Genomic DNA, 27,548 nt, shown 5'->3' with positions numbered 1-27,548 from the left:
TAGTATTGCAGCAACCAGAGGTAAGATGCTTTATTATAACCTAGTTATTTTAAAGTAAACTTTAGTAGTTTTATTATATTAGAAAGTGCTGTATTCACACCTCATTCTCTCATACTTTGAACTTTGGTTTCTTTTATCGATTACACTTTATTGCTTCTGACAGTTCTACCTTTGTGACAGGCAGTGGACGTTAAACCTTCATAAACAATACACCTTTCTGATAAGCCTCTGTATAAGTAGACAGTTCTCATTGCTACGAGTCACCATGCCAAACATATCACCTATTTCTGCTGTTCAAAAAGGAAACAACAAAGACTTAAAGACATGGGGCATGCAGTCTCTGTACACTCCAAGGTTAAACAAGCCAGAATACTCATACTTGGCTTGGATGCAGCTGGTAAATCAACCGTGCTCTACAAATTCAAATTCAAAGAACCTTTTTCAACAATTCCAACAGTTGGCTTCAATGTGGAGATGATTCAGACAGAGAAGCACCTACAATTAACCATATGGGATGTTGGAGGACAAGAGAAATTAAGATCACTCTGGTGTTACTACTTTGAAAACACAGATGGACTGGTGTATGTGGTGGACAGTACTAACAAAGAAACTCTAGATGAGTCAAAAAAGGAATTTCAGCATATACTGCAGAATGAACTAATAAAGAATGTGCCTGTTGTTGTCCTGGCTAACAAACAAGATGTTCCTGGGGCTCTTGACGCAGAAGAGATCACACGAAAATTTAATATGAAAAAGTATTGCTCGGACCGGGACTGGTATGTTCAGCCATGCTGTGCCCTCTCAGGCCAAGGCCTGGCAGAAGGATTCAGTAAAGTGTCTGAATTTGTGAAGAAGTCAAAAGAAGATGCCCTCAACTTTGCAAAGCAGAATGTAAGACTTAAAACATCACGGAAAGTCTAGAACTTATAATGTGACCCATAGAACTTGAATGCACCTTGAGTCCAACATAGTATCAATTTTTTCATAATGGCAGTAAGAAAATTACTTGTTTCGTGTGTGCTATTTATTCAGGTAACTTTCCAAAGTTGCTAAAAATAATTTTTAAAAATGGTCTGTAGGTTTATGTAATAGAATATGAATGCTTGTTGGGCAACAGAACAAAAAGTATTTTCAACAAAATATAAGGAACTAGATATTAAGTAAAAGACTTTTATTAACAAACACTGATGACTGCACGTTGTGCTAAGAAGAATATGCTGCACAATATGTGAAGTGTTAACCACATAAGTTGTTTTACATGTTTATTCAGTCAGTATTTTCAGATTTCATTAGGAATAAAGCAGAAAAAATAAGTTTTGTCTGTTATACTACGGTACTTTATGTATTTATCATATCAAACATAAAATGACATTTATGCAATTCCATGACAGTATAAAATGAGCTTTTTTTTACTAATCCTGGTATACTGTTTTGTTTCCACTTGAATGGTTTATACTCTGTGTGATACAAGAAATGTATAGGATTGTATACCACATAGATTTAATGTAACATTTTCACCTGTTGCTTTGTTGTTTTTTTAAATCAAGCATTACTTTTATTGTAGACGTACAATTACACATGAAGGACACTGTTAGAAAACAATAGCATTCACAACATAAGATGGTATGGGACAAACGTTAGACACTACAAAGAATATGCTGTGTTGCAAACAAACATTCCTTGAGGTTCAGGCTATTTTGACAATACAGGGTATATGGCCTCATACACAAAGGGCATTCAATTTTCTTTGAATGACTTTTACTCCTAGCAGGAAAAAGCTGCTTAAGAAAACGCGCCCAAAGCCGTGTATTGCATATGCTTTTAGAGACATTTATTTGCTTCAAGCATTTGAGTGTTAGATGATTCCATTGGGCAGAATATACAGTGAAGGAAATAAGTATTTGATCCCCTGCTGATTTTGAATGTTTGCCCACTCACAAAGAAATGATCAGTCTAAAAATCCAATGGTAGGTGTATTGTAACACTGAGAGAAAGAATAGCAACAAAACATTCAAAAGAAATGCATGTCTAACAAATTATGCACTGATTTGCATGTTCATGAGGGAAATAAGTATTTGATCCCCTTCACAAAACATGACTTAGTACTTGGTGGCAAATCCTTTGTTGGCAATCACAGAGGTCAGACGTTTCCTGTAACTGGCCACCAAATTTGCACATATCTCAGGAGGGATTTTGGCCCACTCCTCTTGGCAGATCCTCTCCAAGTCTTTAAGGTCTGGTGGCTGACTTTGGCAACTTGAACTTTCAGCTCCCTCCATAGATTTTCAGTCGGATTAAGGTCTGGAGACTGGCTAGGCCACTCCAGGACCTTAATGTGCTTCTTCTTGAGCCACTCCTTTGTTGCCTTGGCCGTGTGTTTTGGGTCATTGTCATGCTGGAACACCCATTCCAGACCCATTTTCAATGCCCTGGGTGAGGGAAGAAGGTTCTCATCCAAGATTTGACAGTACATTGCCCCATCCATCATCCCTTTGATGCAGTCCAGTTGTCCTGTCCCCTTAGCAGAATGTTTCCACCACGTTTGACAGTTGGGATGGTGTTCTTGGGGTCATAGGCAGCATTCCTCCTCCTCCTCCAAACACGGCGTGTTGAGTTGATGCCAAAGAGCTCGATTTTGGTCTCATCTGACCACAACACTTTCAAGCAGTCCTCCTCTGCATCATTCAGATGTTCAGTGGCAAACTTCAGATGGGCCTGGACATGTGCTTTCTTGAGCAGAGGGACCTTGCGGGGACTGCAGGATTTCAATCCTTGTCGGCGTAGTGTGTTACCAATTGTTTTCTTGGTGACTGTGGTCCCAGCTGCCTGGAGATCATTGACAAGATCCTCACGTGTAGTTCTGGGATGATTCCTCACTGTTCTCATGATCATTGACACTCCACGAGGTGAGATCTTGCATGATGCACCAGACCTAGGGAGACTGACAGTTGTTTTGTGTTTCTTCCATTTTGTGAATGATTGCACCAACTGTTGTCACCTTCTCGCCAAGCTGCTTGGTGATAGTTTGGCAGCCCAGTCCAGCCTTGTGTAGGTCTACAATCTTGTCCCTGACATCCTTGGAAAGCTCTTTGGGTCTATGCCATGGTGGAGAGTTTGGAATCTGATTGTTTGATTGCTCCTGTGGACATAAATAAATAAAAATGTAGCGCTACTCACATAAATAACGTATAATATAAACCAATAAAATACACATGTGAATAGTGACACACTGTGTAAAATATAAAAATAAAAGTGAAATAAACTAAAGATGCTCACTTAGTGCCACAATATAAATATACAAATAACCTGTGAAATAATACACAATCATGCAATGTGCCACATAATATAATACCACAAATATAGTGATTTACAGCTGGACCAAGAAGTGATGGTGAATAATAGTCAAGAAAAAATAAGTCTCAACCACTGCAAACTCAATATAAAGCCTAAACATGCAAAAACCTAGTGTATGTAAATACAATAAATAACTAAAGTGCCAAAGAACATGTACCCCCTATAATATGTACAAATATCTCAATCAGTGCAATAAAAACGCATAAAACAACACAATAATCAGTGTACAATATTTGTGCAAATGCCGTGCAACAACACACAAATTAGATCAGACTACAATGTCTGATCAGTGCTCAAACAGTCCAATATGATGTGGATAATATCACTTTATCCAATTTAAGATGACACTCGTGCTGATAATATGTGACAGTGGGTAACTACTGACACAAAACAATCCGACCACCGGCTAGATTAGCCTCTCACCTCAAAACTTCGACCCGTAAGGGTCAAAGCGTTTTGTGGGATCATACCCTCAGATCCTCCAAGTATGCAGCCTCTCCACTGCTCTGCTCTCACCGTAAACAAATCTCCCTCACAGGGGGTCAGCACTCTGGTAGTGGCTCCTCTCCAGAATGGGCAGGGCTAAGTGCCAATATCTTATTCAAAAACATAAAACACATCCTCCCATAGTGTAATATGTTTATTATATAGGACAAAATATATAAAAAATGCGCACTCACATAGATCTTCAGCATATGTCAGCATAGAACCTCATGCTTTTGGGTGTACTTTGCATGAATGGGTATAGGAATAAGGTGTGCCAAGATGGCGTCCACGCCGGAAGTGCATCACTACGTCAGGCCTACGTGTTGCGTCAAAATCCCATGTGACTTCCTCAGGGCTCCTGTGGACAGTTGTCTTTCATACAGGTAACAAAATGGGATTAGCAGCACTCCCTTTAAGAGTCTGCTTCTAATCTCAGCATGCTCCCTGTATGTAAGACACCTGGTAACCAGAAATCCTGCTGAATGATAGGGGATCAAATACGTATTTCCCTCATGAACATGCAAATCAGTGCATAATTTGTTAGACATGTATTTCTTTTGAATTTTTTGTTGCTATTCTTTCTCTCAGTGTTACAATACACCTACCATTGGATTTTTAGACTGATCAATTCTTTGTGAGTGGGCAAACATTCAAAATCAGCAGGGGATCAAATACTTATTTCCTTCACTGTATATTTTTCTGGCCAATGGAATGAAAGAACGCTTAACAGCTAAACCCAAATAGTGCATCAAGAGGTTTTTCTGCTCAACAGCTCTTCTACTGAACGCACTGGTGATGTTTTTTTTCAGCTTGTGAACACTCCTCTTATTATATGCTTGTAAATGCCTATGTGTGCATATACACATAGGCTAACAGAGGTGCTTTTATAGGCTGAAAAAGAAACGCCAAACACCCGCAAAAGAGACGTGTTATAAGCTCTGTGTGCTTGAGGCCTATGGCTGTGGCAGTATATTGAGCCTGATCCATATATTTTCCTCAGTAAGATACCAAAGGATCTCATTAGGCTTTACTCAACAATACAGTTATATTCAAGCTGTCAAGAGGAAACAGAAAAGTTGCCCTCAACCATACTGTTGTGCAGAACTGTTACAATGGATGGACTTAACATCTTAAACCGGTAGTAAACCTCCACAAAAATAAAAACAAAATATAGGCTCCTGCAGGTTTAAGTCATAATGTGCTAGTATGCACTGCATTCTAGCACATTATGAAAGACTTACCTGGGCACGGAGCCTTGTGTTCACATCCCCTGGCCGATGATGCCCCAGCATGGAGCTCTGAAGGTACGGCACGAGTAGGCTGTGCCTTCAGAGTGCATGCCCGGAAATGTCACTGGCTGCATGCTGTCTGAATATCTCCTAAACATTGCAAGTTTAGGAGATATTCGCTGCACCTATAATAAGGCTTTCCTGTAGGTACAAGTTAAAAAGTGGACTTTACTTCCACTTTAAAGGTAAACCCACTGTTTCAGCCTTTCTCAAATTTTTATACACTAGAGAATGGGTATTGAATTCACGGAGGTACAGTCGCCAAATATTCTCCTGACAAAGGTCCAAATCTCATGTTTCTGCTATGATTCAGATCCTTCACCTTACAGTCCCCCCTTTACATCAGTGTCCTTTGTCCCCCTTCACATCACAGGTCCCCCATAATATCACATGCCCCATTCCTACTTTACATAAATGTCCTTAGTACCCTCTTCACATTACAGCTCTCTCTTTACATCACTGTCCCCAGTTGGCCCTTTACATCACAGACCCCCTTCACATCATAGTCCTCACCTTTACATTACAGTCTGCCCTTTACAGCAGTACAGTTTTCATCAGTTCCCTCTTCACATGACAGTCCTCTTCACATCAAAGCACCCCTTCCCTTTATCTCACAATTACCTTCCCATTACATCATAGCACACCTTTACATCACAGTCCCATCCTTAACACATCACAGTCCCATCCTTAACATCATGGCCCTCTTTATATCAGTGTCATCAGTCACCTCTTCACATCCCAGCCCCCCTTCATCACATTTCCCCTAACATCACAGCCCCCCATCCTCCCCCACCACAAACGTCACAGTCCTCTTTTCACATCACAGCCTCTTCTTACATCACACTTCTCTTCACATCACAGCCCCCTCTGAAATCACAATCAGACCTTCACATCACAGCCCCTCCTTACATTGCAATCCCTTTCACATCACCTACCCCCTTCCCTGCCCCCACATCATGGTACTCTCACACATCACAGCCCTATTCACATCACAGACACCTCACTTATGTCACAGTTAGCCATTCGCATCCCCTCCCGTATATGACAGTCCACCTTGCAGTCACAACCCTTCCCTTTCCATCACAATCCTGCTTACAATCACATCCCCTCTCCCTTCACAATCCAATGCAGGGAAGAGAGTGGGAGGAAAAGCAGCTCTATACGAGGGGCAGGAGCTGCCCAGATATTCAAATAAGCAAGGGGGTGACTGGTTGCTAAGACCACCTTGCATCCTAGCAACCAATCACCCACTTGTTAATATAAAAAGTTGGGCAGCTGGCGCCCTCCAGCCAGGCCTGCTCTGCCTTTGGACCTCTCCCCTTAATTGAGAATGACAGCATCATCTGGCGGTAGGGAGAAGACACCAAGACTGCTAAATGATGCTATGGTACAGACAGGACTGTCACTTGGTCCGAGTCTGGACCACAATCCCACATTTAGTGATGCCTGCTCCAGAGGAACCCCATAAATAATTTTCAAGTATCGGTGAACCCCTGATAAAACCAATTCATCAGGTGTCAGTGGGGAAAATGCCCCTACACTTTGGTGTTCAGTTGGAAGAATGGTCTCCCACAGATAGCTAAAAAAGATCACTGGTGTCAAGCCACTAACTCTGCCAAGTGGCATTATCCCCCAAACTATGCAGGCACAATCAAATGAGAGGTTAATCAGCCACAGTTCATGGAACCCACAGCAACCTCTGGAGGAACCCTGGTTGCAAATGACTGCTCTACTGACACCTGTATTCTTTTAAACCAGTAACACTACATTATATACACTCATAAAAACAAAATAATTTGGAAAATGATATTTCTACAGTCATACATCATTATACAGACAGAAATGCCAATCTCTCCATGCTGCTGTGCCCTATATGATTTCCAAATACATCCTGATTAGGGTACCTGCAGTGATTACCTGAAAACATACGCTTGTCACTTTTGACTGCACTTGAACTATACTAATTAAAAATATATAGACAATCCATCCTCTGAATGCAGGTTCATTTTGAGAAAATGTCACTTTGTTTCTTGTTCCATAGTTCCATCTAGTGGCAGTCTATTAACCAGTGGAGTAAATTAGATTTGTACAGTCCACTCAGCCTCTACTGATTGATTTATCTTGTACAAGTAAGTTCAAGTACATAAGCATTTAAACATAACACCTATATATGTGTATAGAGTAGAAAGCTTTAAGTGGTAGTAAAGCCACTTTGTTACTCTTTACAATAAAGCTTACCTGTAGGTAAAAAGAATATTTCCTAAACGTGCACCTTTTAGGAGATATTAGGGATTTTGTGCGATGCACATTATGCCTTTACCTTGCAGAAGATATTTTTTTTTTGTAGACACGGTTTACTACCACTTTTAGTGACAACAATTACCAATATATAATCTCTGCGACTGTAGATAGTTTTTTTGTAAACAACAGTTAAAAACAATAACAAGAATGCACTCTGTGTTGCTCCTGACCTTTGCATTTATTAAGTTTGCCATAGAGGGATCGACTTCTGTCAAGTGGGATCGACCATAGATGGATTGAAATTTGTCTGGTCCCTGTTAAACCGGTTGAATTTTGATCCATCTTTGGTCATTCCTGCGTGACAGAAGTTGATCTAATAATCAACTTCTGTTGAACCAGACTTTTGGAAAACTTTAATTTGATCAGCTGCTGAAGCCAATCAGCTGCTGAAGCCAATCAGCTGCAGCACTGATCAGTGTATTCTGACAGTGGAGGAGTCCTTACTATCACAGTGAGGAGGATTCTTCCATCAACCTCGGTTGTGTGCATGAAGGAATCTGTTTTTAAAGGATAAGTTCACCTTTTAACAAAAAATAATAAATGCACATTTATTTGCAGGATACAATGGATACACACACCCACCAAATTGTACTTGTAAGAGAATTATATGAATTAAAGCGGAATTCCAGGCTTTAACTAACTAAGCCTAAAACTGCTGCCATTCCCCTTCCAACTCTTATATTAACTATCCTGTAGAAGGAAGATGCTTATGGTATTCATTGTCAGCTGTCCCTCCTCTCCCCTGAACCTGCTGCTGGAAGCTGATCACATGACCCAAACCAGAGCGTCCTGAGGATAGGTAATGCATCTTCCTTTCTTCTACAGAGTAGTAAGTATAGGAGTTAGAAGTTAAAATGTAGGCTTTGAACCAGGGGCGGACTGACAACTCTTGGGGCCCCTGGGCAATAGGGGATCATGGGGCCCCTGTGTCCTTGCCCAAACTCAAAAAAGCCTATGAAAAAGGTACCAGGGGCATCTCATGGGGCCCCCTACTGACCCCGGGCCCACGGGCAGTGCCCGAGTTTCCAAATGGTCAGTCCGCCCCTGCTTTGAACTCAAAACCACAGTTTGTTTTTATTATTCACATTTAAATAGTGTAGTTGTTCATATAGTGTATTAAAATGGTAAAGCAAGTACTCATGCAACTTTCCCTGCATTGGCGGTAATAGGCAGTATTAAATAACTTTGCCCATGTTAGTAGTCTGATGCAGTAATATATAACTCTTCTTGCACTGGTGGTCATAGGCAGTAATATACAACTTTCCCTGCATTGGTAGTCAGTGGAAGCTTTATCAAACCTACCTTCGTTGGTGTTCAGTGGTTTAACTAACCTAAGCACATGTTCCTGTGCTGCTGACTCTCTCTCTATGACATTGGGTTGGAACTATAGTTTTACTGTCAGGCAGAGATTACTACATCTGACAATATGGGCACTATTTTAGTGTCAAGTACTGGAACACTCTTACCACTCTATTGCTACTCTGTATTGTTGCCACAGATCCTGAGAGAAAGCCCACAGGACACAGACACTATCAGAAAAGCTGTGGCCTCTTCCATATTGAACAGATGAGTAGGATTGGATCTTCCATCCTGCTTACTGTCACTGACTTTAATGGCATGGCTGTTGAAGCCAAAGTTTTGAACAATAGGGATGTTTTCTGAATCTGTAATTCTTAATCTCCTCAAGACAAGGATGTGGGAGGGATTAGCTCAGCAGAAGGGTGTGCTTGATTCCCTGCATGAGTCCACAGCATAGTTAAGAGGCACAGCAGACAGCATGTCCTGGTGAAAAACACATGTACAGTTTAAAGTGTCTGTGTCCATAATGTACAGACATAAGAACAGCAACGAATCAGAACATAAATCTTTACCACTTTGGATGACTTACTCAAACACTGGTCCCTGAATAACTGTGGTGGGGCAACCTACTGCTGCCCAGGTACTTGTCACAAAGAAGGAAAACAGTCCTTAGTCACACAGACATAATCTCACCACGCAGGTAGTTTGCTGTTCCCCAGTCTGACATGCACAGAGATCTGGTTCCAGGGTGCAGCATCCTTCCTAAGCAGACTGGGAGTTTTATAGATCCCAGAGTACTCAAATAGTTTTTCCTGGTTTCCTGTCACATACCCCCTCCACTTGTTTCAACTCTGGGGCTGGAACACAAGTTGCCAAGCATGAGTGAACCAGGGGCAAAGCATTTGCACTTCCCATTCTAACACCTGGGTGGCGTTTCACTGTAAAGATAAATTCTTGAAGGGTCAGGAACCACCTATTCACCCTCCAATTGGTCTCTTAGATTTGTGCCATCCACTTTAATAGAGCGTGATCTGTTATCAGCTCAAAATGTCTACCCAGGAGGTAATATTGGATGGAATCCAAAGCCTTCTTTACTGCTAAACACTTTTTTTCAACAGTGGCATAATTTACTTCATGGGACTACAATTTCCTGCCCAGGTAATTGACAGGGTGTTATTCCCCCTTGAAAACCTGTGATAATACAGAGCTCAACTGTTAGGGATCCGGGTATGACCAGAGGTGTGTGGACTGACACAGGGAAACGCAGACTTCAGATAAGGTATAATAATAATATTTATTATTAGCTGCACAAATAAACAAACACAGTGCAAACAAGCTAACCTTAAGCTAATAGGTACACAGTGCAAACAAACAAACAAACAAACCAATAGGTACACAGTGCAGTCAGGGCTGGAGAGGTGGAGTGGTCAGGCAGGCCAAGCCCACAGCACAGATTTCCTCAGGGCGCGGGGTCTAAGTCCCAGCCTGCTATTCACCAGGGCCCCTGATGGTGAGGATGGACTTGCTGCAGACTGGAACCAGGTCGCGACCCAAGTGCATCCGGCTGTGGTAGAGAGTGCTGGCAGGTCCAGGTCCAAGCGGGATGGATGGATGACAGTCAGGAGCGACGTGGTCAGACTAGCCGGGTCAGTAACGGTGGGGACAGGCACGGTACAAGCAGCAGACAAGGGTAGTCAGGTCACACGCCGGGTTCAGTAACTCACGGGCAGCACGGTACAGAGGATCAGGCAGAAGGATGGTCAGGGACGAGCCGGAGGTCAGAGCAGGAGAATGTCAGCATGGATCAGAACAGGCAGGACCGGCAACAAGGAACGCACTACAGGAACACAGGAATCAGGAACACAGGTTTACAAGGTACAGGGGCCCATGGAAAAACACACACCAAGGCCCAGACTGCAGGTCTGGCCATCCCTTAAATACACCTCCGTAATCAGCTTCAGGTGTTTGGCTGACTGCAGGGTTGAGTCTCTGATTGCTGAGAGCACCCGCTGGCCAGCCCTGGTACTGCAGCCCACAAGGCAGGTGAGTCCCACCATTACTGGCAAGTCCATTCCTGACATCAACCTAACATCTGACGTATCCATCTGGACCACAATCTCCATCAAGAAGTCAGGAGAGTACAACACTAGCTGACCTCACAAGGCCTGTGTTACATACCTTGGTTAAAGGCCAAGTTGACAAGAGAGCTTATCTAGTCTGAGCACCCATGAATGTGGTCACAGAGGTACAAGGCTCAAAGAAGCATGGGTGCTTGTAGCTTGATAGCAGATGACTGCCACGGTAAGGGACGTAGTCAAGGTGAGCTAGAGCCATACATGGTGAGACAGCAGCATGGTCAGGAGACAAGCTGGGGTCGGTACCAGGGAAGCAGGCAGAGCAAAGTCCAGTAGCAAGCTGACTCAACACCAGGAGATCAGGCAGAGGATAGTCAGAGGCAAGCCAAGGTTAGAATCCAGAATCACAGAGCAAGGTCAGGAACAAGCTGGGTCAGTAACAGAAGATCAGTCATGCATAAGCAGGAACACAGGAACATGGGAGCTGAAGAACATCCAGCAATTAGCACACAGTAGGGTCTTCTTTAAATGGGCAGCCTAGTTTATCTGTTAAAAAAAAATAGGCAGCCTGAGCCAACGTCCAAGGATGTGCACACCGATGCCCTCTGGTGCACACAAATGCGCCTACGTGTCAGTACACACTGGATATTAGCCTGAGCTCATCTGTGTGCTGGTACATGCGCACAAGCATTAGCTGAACAGGAATGAGCATTAACTGTACTAGTATCCTGACAGTCTGTTCCAATGTCTCACAAGCTGATTCTGTTTCAGGAATCCACTTGATCATGACAGATTCCTTTCCTTTTGTCAAATTGGTCAAGAGAGCAGTCTGTGAAGGCAAAATATGGAATAAAACACTGATAATAGCCAGTGATCCCTAAATTTTCTAGAACCTGCTTCTTGTTGGTGGAATGTCAGGGAATGCCTGAAAATAATTTAGTCAGCTAAATTGAATGAGCTACAGTGCCTCCAATACAAAGATAATTTCTAAAAATAATTTAAGTTATTTTGCCAATCAAAATTTTTGAATAACCCAAGAACTGTGTAAGTAAAGACTACACACTATTGAAAATGAATGAATATTTATTTACAATAAGTCACTTACAAACATCATAAATAATAGTCAGATTGGGATATGCATAGACACTAAGACATTTGCATAGTTCTAAAATTGTCTGTAACTACAGAATATATATAGTGAATTAAATTCAATAATTAATTTCCCCTCTTAGATAACATAACCAATGATAACTACTTAGTAGACAATAATCTGCGTTTTACAGAATTCAACTGCTATTCTCCTGCAGAAAGAATAAGTGTCAAAATACATAGAAGTGTGCATCAATACAGCTCAAGAAAAGAAAAATAATAAAAAATAAATAAAAAAAAACAATTAACCTAATTCTAGTGGCTATATTATCATGAGAGAAATGCTACAGCAAAAGTTATCTCAATTGGCCTATTCATTTAAGCAAGCAAAAACCACCAAAGAGAATAATACATTATATACACCCGCCAAGAATACCAGGTAGGCTTTTAGGTGGCTGATGACCAGACCCAAAGATGGCTGCCGATTAATTTGTGGAGTTTGTCTTACCCAAAATGGTGTCTAGCTATGTTGAAGCTGTGTGTCCTAACTTCAATGAAGTTTCAAATGATGGCGAAGTCTGATAATGTGTGACTTGCAATCTTACGGAATAGCAGACAATACACTCATAAAATTAAATGCAGAGGGTGTAATCATCAACCCTGTGTTTAACTATGTATTAACTCACTTTGCCACAAGATGGCACACAAGTACCAGAATTTCTAGCCTCAGTTTTCTAGTAATTAACCCTTATATAATATTTTATTTTCCTTTATGGCTACTATGGTGTCCGTTTATGAACCAGCGGTAAATGATCGCTGCTCAGTTCTCCGGAATTCTCGGAGAACACAGTTCTCCTGCAAATGCCTTTTATGAAGCGGTGTAGATCAGTTCTCCAAACGAAGGGAGAACAATCTACAAATGCTGGAAAATGGCTGCTTTTACTATAATCTCACGAGATTACAGTAAAAGATCAGTTTACTAAGCAGAGGTAAATTATCGCTGCTTAGTTTGCGGTTCCTCCGATTCTCCAGCTCTGGGCTGGAGAATCTGGAGGGAGAACACAGATCGCCAGTAAAGGGCTGAACATGTTCTCCGCTGATCTCCTGAGTGTCATAAACTGTGAATGACCAGAGAATATGAGATGTAATTTCAGACATACATAAAAATAATCTGCATACTTTAACTGGTTGCCGACCAGCCACAGTACATACAGTTGTGTTCAAAATAATAGCAGTGTGTTGAAAAAAGTGAAAGCTCAAAATCCTTCTAATAGCTTTTATTTCCATACACACAAATGCATTGGGAACATTACACATTATATTCCAAATCAAACATGAAGAAAAATATGTCAAATTTGAGTTGTTCATCTAAAAAAATTGAAGAAAAGTGAATATTAGACTGTTCAAAAAAATAGCAGTGTTTGTATTCTTCTTTACAAACTCAAACATTCACTATATAAACTGAAAAATGTTTGAAGATTTTGCTTTCCTTTGAATCACTTAATTAATATTTAGTTGTATAAGCACTGTTTCTGAGAACTGCTGTACATCTGTGTTGCATGGAGTCAACCAACTTCTGGCACCTGTGAACAGGTATTCCAGCCCAGGATGATTGGACTACATTCCACAGTTCTTCTCTATTTCTTGGTTTTGCCTCAGAAACTGCATTTTTTGTCACCCCACAAGTTTTCTATTGGATTAAGATCTGGGGATTGGGCTGGCCACTCCATAACGTCAATCTTGTTGGTCTGGAACCAAGATGTTGCACGTTTACTGGTGTGTTTGGGGTCGTTGTCTTGTTTGAACACCCATTTCAAGGGCATTTCCTCTTCAGCATAAGGCAGCATGACCTCTTCAAGTATTCTGATGTATTCAAACTGATCCATGATCCCTGGTATGCGATAAATAGGCCCAACACCGTAGTATGAGAAACATCCCCATATCATGATGCTTGCGCAATCATGCTTCACTGTCTTCACAGTGTACTGTGGCTTGAATTCAGTGTTTGGGGGTCGTCTGACAAACTGTCTCTGGCCACTAGACCCAAAAAGAACAATCTTACTTTCATCAGTCCACAAAATGTTGCGCCATTTCTCTTTAGGCCAGTCAATGTGCTCTTTGGCAAATTGTAACCTCTTCAGCACGTCTTTTTTTCAACAGCGGGACTTTGCGGGGGCTTCTTGCAGATAGCTTGGCTTCACATAGGCGTCTTCTAATTGTAACAGTACTCACAGGTAACTTTAGACCTTCTTTGATCTTCCTGGAGCTGATTGTTGGCTGAGTCCTTGCCATTTTGGCTATTCTTCTATCCATTCGAATGGTAGTTTTTCACTTTCTTCCACGTCTTTCAGGATTTGGTTGCCATTTTAAAGCATTTGCGATCATTTTAGCTGAGCAGCCTATCATTTTCTACACTTCTTTATATGTTTTCCCCTCTCCAATCAACTTTTTAATCAAGGTACGCTGTTCTTCTGAACAATGTCTGGAACGGCCCATTTTCCTCAGAATTTCAGAGAGAAATGCACTGTAACCAGCATGTACAACATTTGCTGCCTTCCTTCCTTAACCACTAGCCTACAGGGCACTTATACCCCCTTCCTGCCCAGGACAATTTCCAGCTTTCAGCGCTGTCACACTTTAAATGACAATTGCGTGGTCAAACAACACTGTACCCATATGACATTTTTATCATTTTTTTGTGACAGAGCTTTATTTTGGTGGTATTTAATCACCTCGGGGTTTTTTATTTTTTCTTAAACAAACCAAAAACCACTGAAAATTTTGAAAAAAAAATTTTTTTCTCTTAGTTTTTGTTGTAAAATTTTGTAAATAAGTGATTTTTCTCCTTCACTGATGTGCGCTAATGAGGCTGCACTGATGGGCACTAATAGGCTGCACTGATGAGGAGGCACTGATGGGCATTGACAGGCATCACTGATGGGCACTGACTGGCACTAATAGGCGGCACTGATAGGGGGGCACTGAATGGCACTGTTAGGCACTGATAGGCGGCACTGATGCACACTGATAGGCAGAACTTACTGGCACAGATAGGCGGCACTGACTGGCATTGATAGGTGGCACTGACTGGCACTGATGGGTGACACTGAAAGGCAGCTCAGATGGGCACTGATATGTGGCATTGATGTGCACTGGTAGGCACTGATATGTGGCACTGATGGGCACTGGCATGAGGCACTGATGAGCACTGACATAAGGCAGTGATGGACACTGACAGGTGGCACTGCTGGGGCTACACTGATCATCAGGGCACACTGATCATCAGTGCGCTGATGATCAGTGTACATGTCCCCTCAGCAGAAAGCCAATTACCGGCTCTGCTCTCCTCACGAGCTGTCAGCGTGACATGACTGTTGGGTCTGTTGGATTTCTATTACTCTACTACACCTGCTAGTAAATTATTTGCCATGTAGAAATATCATTTCTACCAAAAACAGTGATTGATCAGGTTAGTGATGTCTGACTGCTATTATTTTGAACACAACTGTATACTGCGGCAGGGCGGCACCGCTGCGCAAAATCACATATATAAACATAATTTTGCATATCAGGTATGGGGCGAACTCAAGGCGAGCGACCGCCCTACCTGCACCGCCGATTGCGGCCGCAGGTGTCAATCAAAGGGTCCTGGCCGGTCATTAACCGCCGGATCCCGGCGATTGCCGGCAAACAGTGACACAGAGCACAGCTGCTTTGTCAGTTCCCAGAGAGCAGAGATTAGCTTTCAGGGACAGTGTACAACAGTGAAGTACACACCCCGCCCACTAGTAAAACACTCCCCTTACACAGTTAACCCTTTGATTGCCTAAAAAGTTAACCTCTTCCTCCCCAGTGCCATTAGTACAGTGTCAGTGTTTTTTTTTTTTTTGCACTGATCACTGTATTGGTGTCACTGGGGATGTCAGTGACCCAAAGTCAGTCCCCCCCCCCCCAGTGTCAGAATGTCTGCCGCAGTCCCACAGTCCCACCATAAGTCGCTGATCACCGCCATTATTAGTATAAAAAAAATGAAAAATCCAGTATCTATACCACCATTTGTAGACGCTGTAACTTTCACGTAAACCAATTAATTTACACGTATTGGGATTTTATTTAGCAAAGACATGTCGTAGAATACATTTTGGCTGAAATTTATGACAAAATTTGATTTTTACATTTTTTTACTGGACATGCTTTAAAGCAAAGTCCAAAATATTTTTTTTCTCTCAAAATTGTGGGGTTTTTTTAATAGCGCAAAAAATAAAAACAGCACAGGCGATTAAATACCACTGAAAGAAAGCTCAATTTGCGGGGAAAAAAAGCTGTAAATTTCATTTTTTTGCAGCGTTGCATGACCGTGCAATTGTCAGTTAAAGTAACGCAGCACCATAACACAAACCGCTTCCTAACCGCCCTATAGCAGAAATACTGCTACAGGGCAGCACAGGTGCGCAAAATCACATATATATGCGTGATTCACACTCCCGTGGTTTTCACGCCACTCCCAGATAGCGTCAGATTGCCTGTCAGTACACCAGTAATCACATTTAACCCCTTGATTGCCAGGAAGATGCTCATGCACAATAAACCTCCACTGCTAGTATAGTGTCTGAACGGATCAATATCTTTGATCAGATCAGCACTATACCAGCATTCACATTAGTATAGCATCCCCAAAAATGCAGCGTTAGCGGGATCAGCCCCGGCACCTGCCAACACCTGTGTTTAGCCCCTACGATTACCCCCCCTTCTCCCCCAGCAAGTGCAGTGTCAGTAGGTCACTGTCACTTGATACATTGCACACAAAACCACAGTGATGGCAGAATCAGGCCTGATCTCTGTTAGCACTTGTCGGTAAATTTTGATGACTCTCATATGCAGCAGAGTGCCAGTACTAGTGCCGCGCTACCTTTTGGTGAACTGGCGACACCAGCGGTTTAGTACATCCTGGTCTTTCACATACCTCTTAGATTCTAAGCTCCCAGGATCAGGCCCTCCTAACCCTTTTGTATTGAACTGTATTGTCTCCTGCTATATTGTAAAGCGCTGCGCAAATTGTTGTCGCTATATTAATCCTGTATAATAATAATAATACCAGCACTGCAGTATGACTTGGCGATGTGGCGAGTCCCATAAGTGTAGTACAAGCTGGTGCGGTGGCGAGCACAAGTATTGTCAGGTTTTACGAGGGAAAAGATAGTCACGTGAAGCCCCCCAGATGCCCAGACTACATGGGGAGCAGTGGCAAGATAGCTTGGGACTTGGTGTCATCCTTTTTCCATATGGGGTACCACTTATACGTGGACAATTTTTATTCAAGCGTGCCACTATTTAGACATTTGTACAATCTTGGAACTGGCGCATGTAGCAAAGTGTGACCAAATGCGTGCCCACCATTAGAAGTGGGTGGATGCAGGGTGGTATATTCTAATGGTGGGCATACCACACACTTTTTCTGGCAGAGATTTCTTCTTTTTTTTCATTCAGTCCACAGGCTGCATACAAAAAAAAAAACAAAACATAGCATATACAGTAATATCTCGGTTTATGAATGCCTCTGTTAACGTATTTTTCGGTTTACGAATGAAAATCCATTGAAAATAATGCCTCGGTTTACAAATTTTTTACTAATTTTTTCACAATACTAAATGTATGTCAGTGCTGATTTTTAAATGCAATTGCCATCTTTTTTTTTTTATTCAGTATAGCTCACAACATTAACTGTCAGTTTCCCAGAGCTAAAGGATACTTTGTATATTTTAAGAAACTGAAAGGATACATTGTATCTTTTAGGAAACTAAAAGGAAACATTGTAAGTTTTCAGAAACTGAAAGTAAACATTGTATCTTTTAACTTGGGGAAATAAACTAAAAGAAACTTTCTCTCTTTCAGCTGGAGGGAGAAAGTAACTGCTGAATTTCTGAACTACTGTATAGTGAAGGGGAAAAAAAACAGTAATTACATTTAAAAACTGGCTCCTGACAACTGAGTGAATTGCCTGCAATTAAATTTTTTTTTTTAATTACCAGCAATTCTTTTACATTCATCTGTCAGTGGGGAACCCCGCTGACAGCTGAAATATTAACACATGGTTGTCACTACTTAAATACTGCATGAGTTAATAAAATTACTCAAGTGGTATTTTAGTAGAGTTTACTGTTTTGCTGACCGTCTGAATGGATTCATTGGTTTTCAATGCATTCCTATGGAAAACAGTGTTTCGGTTTACGACTTTTTCGCTATATGAAATGTCCTGCAGAACGAATTAAATTCGTAAACCGAGGTACTGGTACATCACTGGACTTTGAATGGTTATACCAGGATGATGCCTACAGCTGCAGGCATCATCCTGGTATAATTGTTTTCAGCCGGCGATCGGCTTTCATGTAAAAGCAATCCTAGTGGCTAATTAGCTGCAGGATTGCTTTTACAAGCAGCGGAAGATGATGTCCCCCTCCCCCACTGCCTTCTAGGGCAGTCCCGTGCCATCGGGGCAACCTAAAAAGGCAGCCGTTGTTTCTGCTAGCTGACCATAGAGCTGATTGGATACCAGAATGGTGCCAATCATCTCTATAGCCTAAGAAATCAGAAGCTACGAGCATTTCCTCACTTCAGTTTCACAGGATATAAACAGTGCCATTTGAAAATTGGGAAAGCATCTGATCATACCAATCTTAGTTTGATTAGATAATGTAAGGGCAGGGGAGATATCTAGAGTCTGATAGAACCCAGATTTCTCAAAAAAGAATATATGACAATGCCCATTGAAGAAAAAAGAAAAATGAAGGGACAGTGTAAAAATAATTTAAAAAATCAAAATAACAAAAAAAAAAAAAGTACCCTTGCCCCCCTGCGCACACGCGCATCTGTGTTCGTGAGCATTGACCCTGTGCCAGTATGGAAACAGCGGTTGCACCATACATGCGAGGTATCGCCACGAACGTCAGATCAAGGGCAGTAATTCTAACACTAGACCTCCTCTGTAAATCTAAAATGCTAGCTTGTAAAGGCTTTTAAATCATTGCCTATGGATATTAAAAACGTATGCAGTTTGTCGCCTTTGCACGGGGCATGTGCAGTTTTAAAGCATATCATTTTTGGTATCTATTTACTCGGCATACCATCATCTTTCATATTTTACCAAATAATTGGCTGATATTTAGTGTTTTTGTGCATTAAAAGTAAAAAAGTGTATTTTTTCAAAAAAATTGCACTTGAAAAATTGCTGCACGAGTACTATGTGATATAAAAAATTGCAGCACCCACTATTTTATTCACTAGGGTGTTTGCTTTAAAAAAATATATCATGTTTGGGGTTTCAATTACTTTCCTAGCAAAAAATACAGATTTTTTTCATGTGAACAAAAAGTGTCAGAAAAGGCTTGGCCTTCAGGTGGTTAGAAGAGTGAGTGATGTGTGGCAAAATGCTGGGCATAAAATGCCCCACCCACCAAAAAGACCCTTTTGGAAAGTAGAAAAACTATTTGCTGAGAGGCATGTTGAATCAATAGAAGAATTTATTTTTTTACCACACATTTTTGGAAAATGACAAACAAAAAATGTTATCTAGTTTTTACACAAAATTGTCAATTAAATGATTTATTGCTCACACATGCCATGGGTATATGTGGAATTACTCCCCAAAATACATTCTGCTACTTCTCCCGAGTATGGGGGTACCACATGTGAGATTTTGGCAGTCTAGCTAAGTACCCCAATATCCAATAAGCACCATCAGGCTTTTAAAGTGCTTTATTTCCTCATTACACTTCCAGACTACCTATCACAGTTTCGGAGGCCCTGAAATGCCAGGATAGCACCAAACCCCCCCAAATGACCCCTTTTTGGAAAGTAGACATCCCCAGGAATTTGATCAGAAGCATGGTGAGTATTTTGCAGATCTCATTTGTTGCCACAAGTTTTTGAAAATTGAAGAAAAAAAACAAAAACATTTTTTCTTTTCTTTTTTATATTTCAAAACCTTGTGAAAAAAAATGAGATCTGCAAAATACTCATCATGCCTCTTTTTAAATTCCATGGGGTGTCTACTTTCCAAAAAGGGGTAATTTGGGGGGGTTTGGTGCTATCCTGGCTTTTCAGGGCCAAGGTTCTTCTTCTGGTCAAGGTACATTCCACCAGGGGTGTCAGTGCTTCCTTGGCCATGCAGCATCAAGCATCTATTGTTCAAGTTTCTAAGACTGCTACCTGGTTATCTCCTGATTATTTTTACAAGGTAGATGTTTACATCTCTGAAAATGCCAGTTTTGGGTGGACGGTCTTGCAGTCAGTTTAGTAGGGTTCCCCCTAATCTGTTTTTTGGCAAGTTGGTCTTGTTGCCCAGCACTCATGTTTCAGAGCTTTGCGACATCCTAAGTAGTCATGAATATGAACTCCTCTGTGTTCTTGGCGCACATCACAGGATAGAGATCCCTTCCATCTTGTTTGTTCCTCATTTCTTGCTACAAAACTGAGGCTTAGCTAAGGTAGGAGTAGTTATGTTCGAGTGGGGATTCTTACCATTTTTTTTTTGGCCAGTGTTTAATAACCTGAACATGGCATCAGAACCCAACTAGTCATGAATATGAACTTCAATGTGTCCTGGGATGTAGTCCCAGAAAAACATTTTACAGGTAAACCAAAAGTGTAATTTTGTTTTGATGCCCCAGGAAACATTTTGGCTGATTTAAACTAAATGTTGGATATAGGCTCCCAGTCTGTCTCGTCTACAAGACCTCTGCTGGTCTCCCATACAGTCTCCGTATAACCCGTGAAGTCCCGACCTAACAGAGAGAACCGACAATACGGAACTGCTACAGCCCAGTTAGCTGCCCGTGTCCATGTTCGGTACAAACACTGCCCCATAACATCCGCACGGCACGTTATACGTGACGCCACCGCCGGACATGACGCACAACGTCCAGGCTTCCAGTTGCGCCAGCCTCCCGCGTTCTTCTTAGTGTCGCAGCGTTCTCAGTGGTTGGGGGAGCGAAGAGCCACCGGAAGTCTTGCGCAATCCGAGCCCCCCCACCAGGGTCAAGCATCTACCAATAAGCGTCGGGGATTCCTGCCTGTAGGCGTGGTAATTTCTCCCAGCTCGAGGCTTTCTTTTTACCGGCATTCCGCCCTGACGAGTGGCTGTAGAGTACGCTGGCCTTGTAAGAGCGGCGAGCTTTGGTGTGACGAGTGCGTCCCCAGTCCGGTAGGAGCCGTGTCCGCGTCCATAGGCGACTCCCTCCTCCTTCTCTGAACACTCCGACACAGGCGGGCGAGAGGCCCCGGCGCTCCCATCATGGCTGACAACGACAAGCTGGACAACCAGCGGCTGAAGAACTTCAAGAACAAAGGGCGCGACTTAGAGGTAAACCTTTTCCCGCCAGTCACTCTGCTCTGAGCCCGGCTGCGGGACACTGGCACACGCAAGGCCGGACCGCCGTGCTTCCTGGGCCCAGCTGTGACGTCGCTTAGCCCGGGCCTACCGCTGCTCGAGTGCTGTGAGGCCCGATCCCCTCCACACCAGGGCGGAGCCCGCTTCTCCAGCAGCCGCCGACCATCCATGAAGCTGATGAGTGCGGAGCGGCCCGGGGAGGGTGCGGGACTGCGGCTGGCCTGTACTATGAGCCTCCCCCAGTGTGGAGGCAGGTGCAGCTCCTATAGATCCATCAGAGCTGGGCTACATCCTCCCCACATGTACATGAGGAGCCAGCACTGCCCTTCTCCCTACTAGCCAGTCACATCTAGTGCTGGTTTTGGAGAAGGATTTCATAAATTCCAGATCGCTTCTTTTTCATTATGTTGGGGCACACTGTGAGCTTTCCCTTCACTTCCGGTCCCCACACACAGCAGGAAGTGAGACGGAAATGTGTTCTTAAAGCAAGACTCAAGGCTATTCCTTTTTAATTAAAAGAAATCTATTATATTTACTTCATCTGTGCTATAATATTGCATAAAGCAGTCCCTTAGGCCTGTATCACACAGTCTAAAGCTTGTATTATTTTTTATTCCGGATTTATATAGCGCCAACAGTTTGCTCAGCACTTTTACAATATAATGGGAGACAATACAGTTCAATGCAAGAGGGATAGGAGGGCCTGATCCTTGGAGCTTACAATCTAGGAAGGAGGGGCTAGTGGTACAAAAGGTAGTAACTGTGGGGGGTGGACAGGTAGGAAGAGTAGAAGATTCCATTGTTAGCTGAGGGCAGGATAGGCTTCCCTGAAGAGAGGTTTTCAGAGATCACCTAAAAGTGAGCAGAGTAGGCGATAGTCTGGTAAACTGGGGTAGAGAATTCCAGAGGATGGGGGAAGCTCTGGAGACAAGCATGGGAGGAGGAGACAAGGGAACTAGAGAGCAGGAGGTTGTGCGAGGAGCAGAGAGTACGGTTTGGGTGATATTTGTATAAAAGCAACGCAAGCTTTGATGAAGCTTTTAAAGTATCGTTCAGCTCCAGTCTGTAAATGTTGAAAACAGATCCTTTAAGCAAGCTGCTAGCAGGCTTTCAAGAAGTGCTGAAGCCTGCTAGCAGCTTATCTAAAGTGGCAATCAGCACTCCCGTTAGGATCTGTGTTCAACATTTACAAACTGGAGTTGAAAGGTACTTTAACACAGATCCTAACGGGAGTGCTGATTGCCACTTTAAACAAGCTGCTAGCATGCTTCTGCACTTTTTGAAGCTTGTTGAAAGCCTGCTGGAAGCTTGCTTAAAGTGACAATTAACACTCTTGTTAGGATCTGTGTTCAGCATTTACAGACTGGAGCTGAACAATACTGTAAAAGCTTCCTGAAAGCTCTTTAAAGGCTTTGTCATAGTTTGCTGTTCACACTGCTCATGTGCAAGCTGGAGCCCATGTGAAACAGACCTTAACTCCTCTTCTGGGGTCCCTGCTGGCACTGTCCCTTTTCTTGTGGGTGCCCCATAGCAAGCCATGTGCTATGGAGTCGTCCATTTGAGCTTGCTCTGAAGCCAGGGCCTTTGCATCCAAGGGCACACACAGCTTGGCCATGACACCCCTCCCATTCTCTACTCGTAGGATTTGATCAACAGCAGTAGGGGCCTATGGTTCCCACTGCTGCTTGTGTCTCCTGTGAAACAGGGTGGAAATATGAGAGATGCTACCGACAGGGTATCAATTAATTAGTGGAGGAGATGGGTAAGGCCCCTTTCACACGAAGCGTCTTATCAGTGGTGTAGCACTTCTGCCTGTCAGCAGTAGGGTCATCGTTTTGACTCCCCATCTTGGCACTACCTGCCTGGAGTTTGCAGGTTCTGTCTGTGTGGTTTCCTCCGGATTCCTACAACAATCTAAAGACATGCCGCAGGTTAATTGGCTTCTGTCTAAAAATTGGCCCTAGTCTGTGTATGTTTGAATGTGAGTTGGGGACCTTAGATCAGGGATCAACAAATCCCAGGTTGCTATGGCAACTAGAAATTGTGTTCTGGCGCCTGGGCTTTTGGCAGCTGCCTGCATGTGCCTCCCATTTGTCAACCACATTATAGCCAAAAGACGGCTTCAGGGTGGTCACCCAGTTCTGGGAGGGTGTCTGATGTCCTCCCAGAACTCTGTGCCCTTTCCTGTGAGCTGATCGGTAAAGTGCCAATTGCAGAGGCCCTTTACCAAGTGATCAGCTGCGTCAAATCACAGCTGATCACATGTAAACAAATTCCAATTATGGGCATTTCCTTTACTCAGCGCTGTCACAGAGCGAGTGAAGGAAAACCGATAACCGGCCCTGTGACGGGGCATTTGCTGTGATAATCGGGGCACTGATCATAAGTGCCCTATCAGTGCAGCCCCATCACCACACATTAGTGAAGAAAACAAAATGACTGCTTTACAAAATGTTATAACAGAAATGAAGAATAAGATTTTTATTTTTTTTGTCGTTTACCAACAATAAGAGGGGGAAAAAACTGGTAATTTGATACCACCAAAATAATGCTCTATTTGTGTGTTAAAAAAAATACATATGGGTGCAGTGTTGCATGACTGCGCAATTGTCATTCAGTGTAACAGCGTTGAAAGCTTAAAATTGGACTGGGCAGGAAGGGGCTGAAAGTGTCCTTATTGGAAGATTTCCCCTCAAATTCTGACCTGGTGACAACTTAAGATTTTGTTTCATAATTTCTCTCAGTGAAAATGACCACTAAAATAAAAGGATAAGTAAACTTTGTTAAAACCATTTTGTAGTAGTTGTAACAATATATTGAACATTTGTATACAGATGTTTGGTGGTAGATATTTTCCCTTTTGTAGTGTTTTTGTGCTAATCTTTTTGCCACACTTCTTTGGACCATGTGCTAGCTGATAATAGGATAGTGTAGCTAAGTTGGCTCTATGAGCTGGAAATGTTTTCATTCTCTGAAAGCATAAACTGGTTAATGCGTTAAACTGCCCCCATGGGCAGTGCTGGTCTATCGTATTCTGACAGTGACACCCACTGTTGTCAGAATATCCAAAATAGTGGCTGCAGCCACTGTTGGCCCACTGATTTTAAGATGGGCTCCTTTGACGGACTGAAAAATACTACTTCTGTTGAGACCGTTCACGGATTAAAATTGAACCAATTCCTGTTGGATTAGCCAAGTTTTGATCAGTGAATGTTGAGTATATTTATAGTCTCCAATATTGGGCTATATTTTCTCCAGGGTGGATTTGATTTAAATCACTAGTGAAAAGGCTCGATTTAAATCATAATTTTTAAAGAGCAACTATTATCTGTCCTGCAGCGGCTCCTCTGACCTGCTATTGACTCCCTCACCGTCCCAGTCACTTAAATGGGACCGCTGGTGATGCAGCAGTGACACAATAAGGTGAGAGACATGGCGGCAGCAGGTGACATGATGGATCTAAAATGACAGGTGCTTTTTAAAAATGTAAGGAATCCGACTCATTCTTGATGGTAGTTAGAATCTTTAATATTTGCAAACCAAATGAAGGTTTCCTTTTTTAGAATAAGAAGCTGTCAGGTTAGTAAAACAGCGATATCAGAACCGATAATAGGTTAATCATACATAGTTGAACTACTCAAATTCTTTTTTCTCATGGTTACTGTGAAATTGTGTGAATGCATCAATGCAGTGCCTGTTATCTCAGCTTGCAGAGCTTGGATTCATTGAATGAGTTTACCAAAAATGTAAAAATTGCAGAATATCATCCTCATGCTACATAACTAAGCTCCATTTCATGCTGAATAAACTAAGTTTTCTATTTAAGATACTTTAATAATTATCTTTGATAGATTTTTACTCAAAGCATTTTATTAAAATAGGTTTGATAAAAATTAAAAAATCTGATTTAAATAAACTTTTTTTTTTTGTTCTTTTATTATTATTTTTTTTAAATCGATTTTTATCCACCCTGATTTTCTCTATACACTAGCGGTTCTGGATGTGCATCTGACCAGTTGGATGTAAAGGAATTATTTGTATGGCTCTGTCTGCTGTCCTGAAATAATAAATAATCCTCTTATTTTGGGATATAGAATGGAATGAGGCATGTAAATAACGTCTGTTCTAAGAAGGCTTTACTGTGCTATGCATTTGGAAGGCTTTTTGATTCCCTTAGTCCCTTCTCACCCTAACCTGTATATAGCAATTACTGACAGCATAAATAATTTTACTTATCTTTTTTTTTTTTGCTGGGGTAAAGGGGTTATTACTACATGTAGTAATTAAATGCAAATGCTATTAAAGCTCAACTCCGGGCCAATGTTGTTTAGGGAGGGGTGCTTTTACTTGATCCTCTTCTCCCCCATGGTTCAGTGGGGGACTGTCCCTTGAAGTCGTCAGGGTAAAGCAGGGCTATGAACCCTGTTTTGGTCTTGATGACATTAGGATCCTAGGGTACAGAAGCGAACAGGACCAATCTAGTTGCAGGGAGGAGCAAAGGATCGGTTAATTATATTTTAATTTATTGTTCCCCTAGACACAATGAGATATATTACTTTGTAGTGTGGGTACAGCCCAACTGCAAAGGATGATTTTTTTTTTTATGTGCCTGGTATTGGGCTTTAGGTATGCAGTTGTTCCAAATGCTGTACATGTGTTTAAAGCTCAACTCCAGCCAAAGAGCTAAATGTACAGTTAAAATGCATACACATTAAACCTGTCCTGAGATTTGCACAGCCAGTCTGCGATTGGACATTGAAGGAGCCGCAGCAGAGCCTGGGCCTAGCTTCCATCGAGGAAGAAAAAAAATCAACTGTGATATGCCAGGAAATCATGCAGTCTTGTACAATTATTAAGAGGTCTGCTTTAACATTCTTCTGTGGCCAGGCTATGGACAGACAAATATTTATTATCAAGCCGTAAATGAGATTTAGAGCAAGCTCTCAATGACCTCCATAGTTGCAGGCACTGTTGAGCAATCTTCTTATTTTACAGCAGAAGCACTGTTTAAGCCAGCTCTGCTCATTTCACTCTCTCCTTCCAGCAGACTTTACAGCTTCCTTATCTCTAGTGTAATACAGAGCAGGTGCTCTAAAATGGGGCGCTAACCTGCAGAGCCAACTTAATTAACTTCAATACTACAGCTTTGGGGAAGTAAGTGAGGCTCCAGCAGGGGAAGCCTACCGAGGGTCTCACCTGGTTGAGGTTCCCACTGGACAGGAAATACTGTCCTGAATCATCCTGCACGGGTTCTTCTATCCTGACATTGCATGGATGGGTGGGATGATGGACTGGGTTGCAGTGCAGGAGACTAGACATCACTTGGGAGGACCACAGTCATCCCTAGTTGGGGTGCTCTACTCTGCTAGTTCTAGACACTCTTCGTTAAATTATTTATTGTAGTTTGTTTTAGCATGGAAAAGGATTCACAGGGCACTATGGATTATCTTAAGAGGCAGCGCGGCACCTTGTCTTTGTGTCAGACTGAAATGTTTGAGTTGTCCAATAAAGGATGCGTCCCTGCAATTAGCATTTCTTTTGTGTGTAACTTTTAGCTTCAGCTATGGAGTTCAGATCTAATAACTGCTCTCTCTGCTTTTTAGATATTAGATCTAAGAAAATGTGAAAAGGAGCCCACCTGCTGACTCAAAAGGAGAATACAAAATATTCTAATGCAAGATTTTATGTTTCCTTGTAAAAAAAAACTCCAGTTTGCTTTAGGTGTACTAAGTTAGAAACTGAAATTTGGATATCTCACCAACATAGATTTTAATGTTTATTGAAATACCATGACATTGTGAGAAACTGATGCTTCAGGACCACAGAGTCCACCCTTGTCAAGTTAGTGTGCTACTCTAACTTTAGAAAGGGGTCCACTGAACTTTTAAAGTGGAGCCGACAGTTTTTTCTTTATAGGCTATGAGACAAACCTTGATGGTTTTAAAGTGTTTACAAAGCCTAAACATTTTTTCTTAATGCATTCCTTGCATTAACCTCTTCCCGTCTGGCCCATTGCCGATAAACGGCCAGACGGGAGTGCTGCAGATGCGGGTGGATGTTTCTAAACGTCCCCCCGTATCCATTGCCTGTGCACGCTCCCTGGGAGCGCGATCGGTGCCCACTGTGTCCAGTGGACACAGCGGAACACAGATCGCTGTATGGGACCTCTGTGTGAGGTCCCGATTCGTGTGATCACTGATTGGCCGATCAGTGATCACATGAATAGTAGTGCTTACTACCTGTGAAATCTCTGAATGATCAGAGGTCACA

General features: G+C 42.3%; 2 protein-coding genes across 2 annotated transcripts in view; both read left to right on the top strand.

Moving 5' to 3' along the window:
• The first annotated feature begins 267 nt into the window (after nucleotides 1-267).
• On the top strand, nucleotides 268-1,416 carry ARL14 (ARF like GTPase 14). The gene has a single exon (XM_089675673.1). It carries the CDS (start codon nucleotides 325-327, stop codon nucleotides 919-921), a length of 597 nt encoding a protein of 198 aa, XP_089531799.1. The 5' UTR covers nucleotides 268-324; the 3' UTR covers nucleotides 922-1,416.
• Nucleotides 1,417-20,855: 19,439 nt separating this feature from the next.
• The window catches only part of KPNA4 (karyopherin subunit alpha 4), a 48,768-nt gene continuing 42,075 nt past the window's right edge, over nucleotides 20,856-27,548 (top strand). The window contains exon 1 of the mRNA XM_089675444.1: nucleotides 20,856-21,251. Coding sequence (XP_089531570.1) covers nucleotides 21,183-21,251 — 69 coding nt within the window. The 5' untranslated portion in view covers nucleotides 20,856-21,182. The remainder of the gene's footprint in view (nucleotides 21,252-27,548) is intronic.

Source organism: Staurois parvus, unplaced genomic scaffold, assembly GCF_062004578.1.
Source record: "Staurois parvus isolate SC_StPar_1 unplaced genomic scaffold, SC_StPar_1.0 ptg000155l, whole genome shotgun sequence".
Taxonomy (NCBI): domain Eukaryota; kingdom Metazoa; phylum Chordata; class Amphibia; order Anura; family Ranidae; genus Staurois; species Staurois parvus.
Note: the sequence above shows the minus strand (reverse complement) of the source record. Positions and strands in the feature narration are given on the sequence as shown.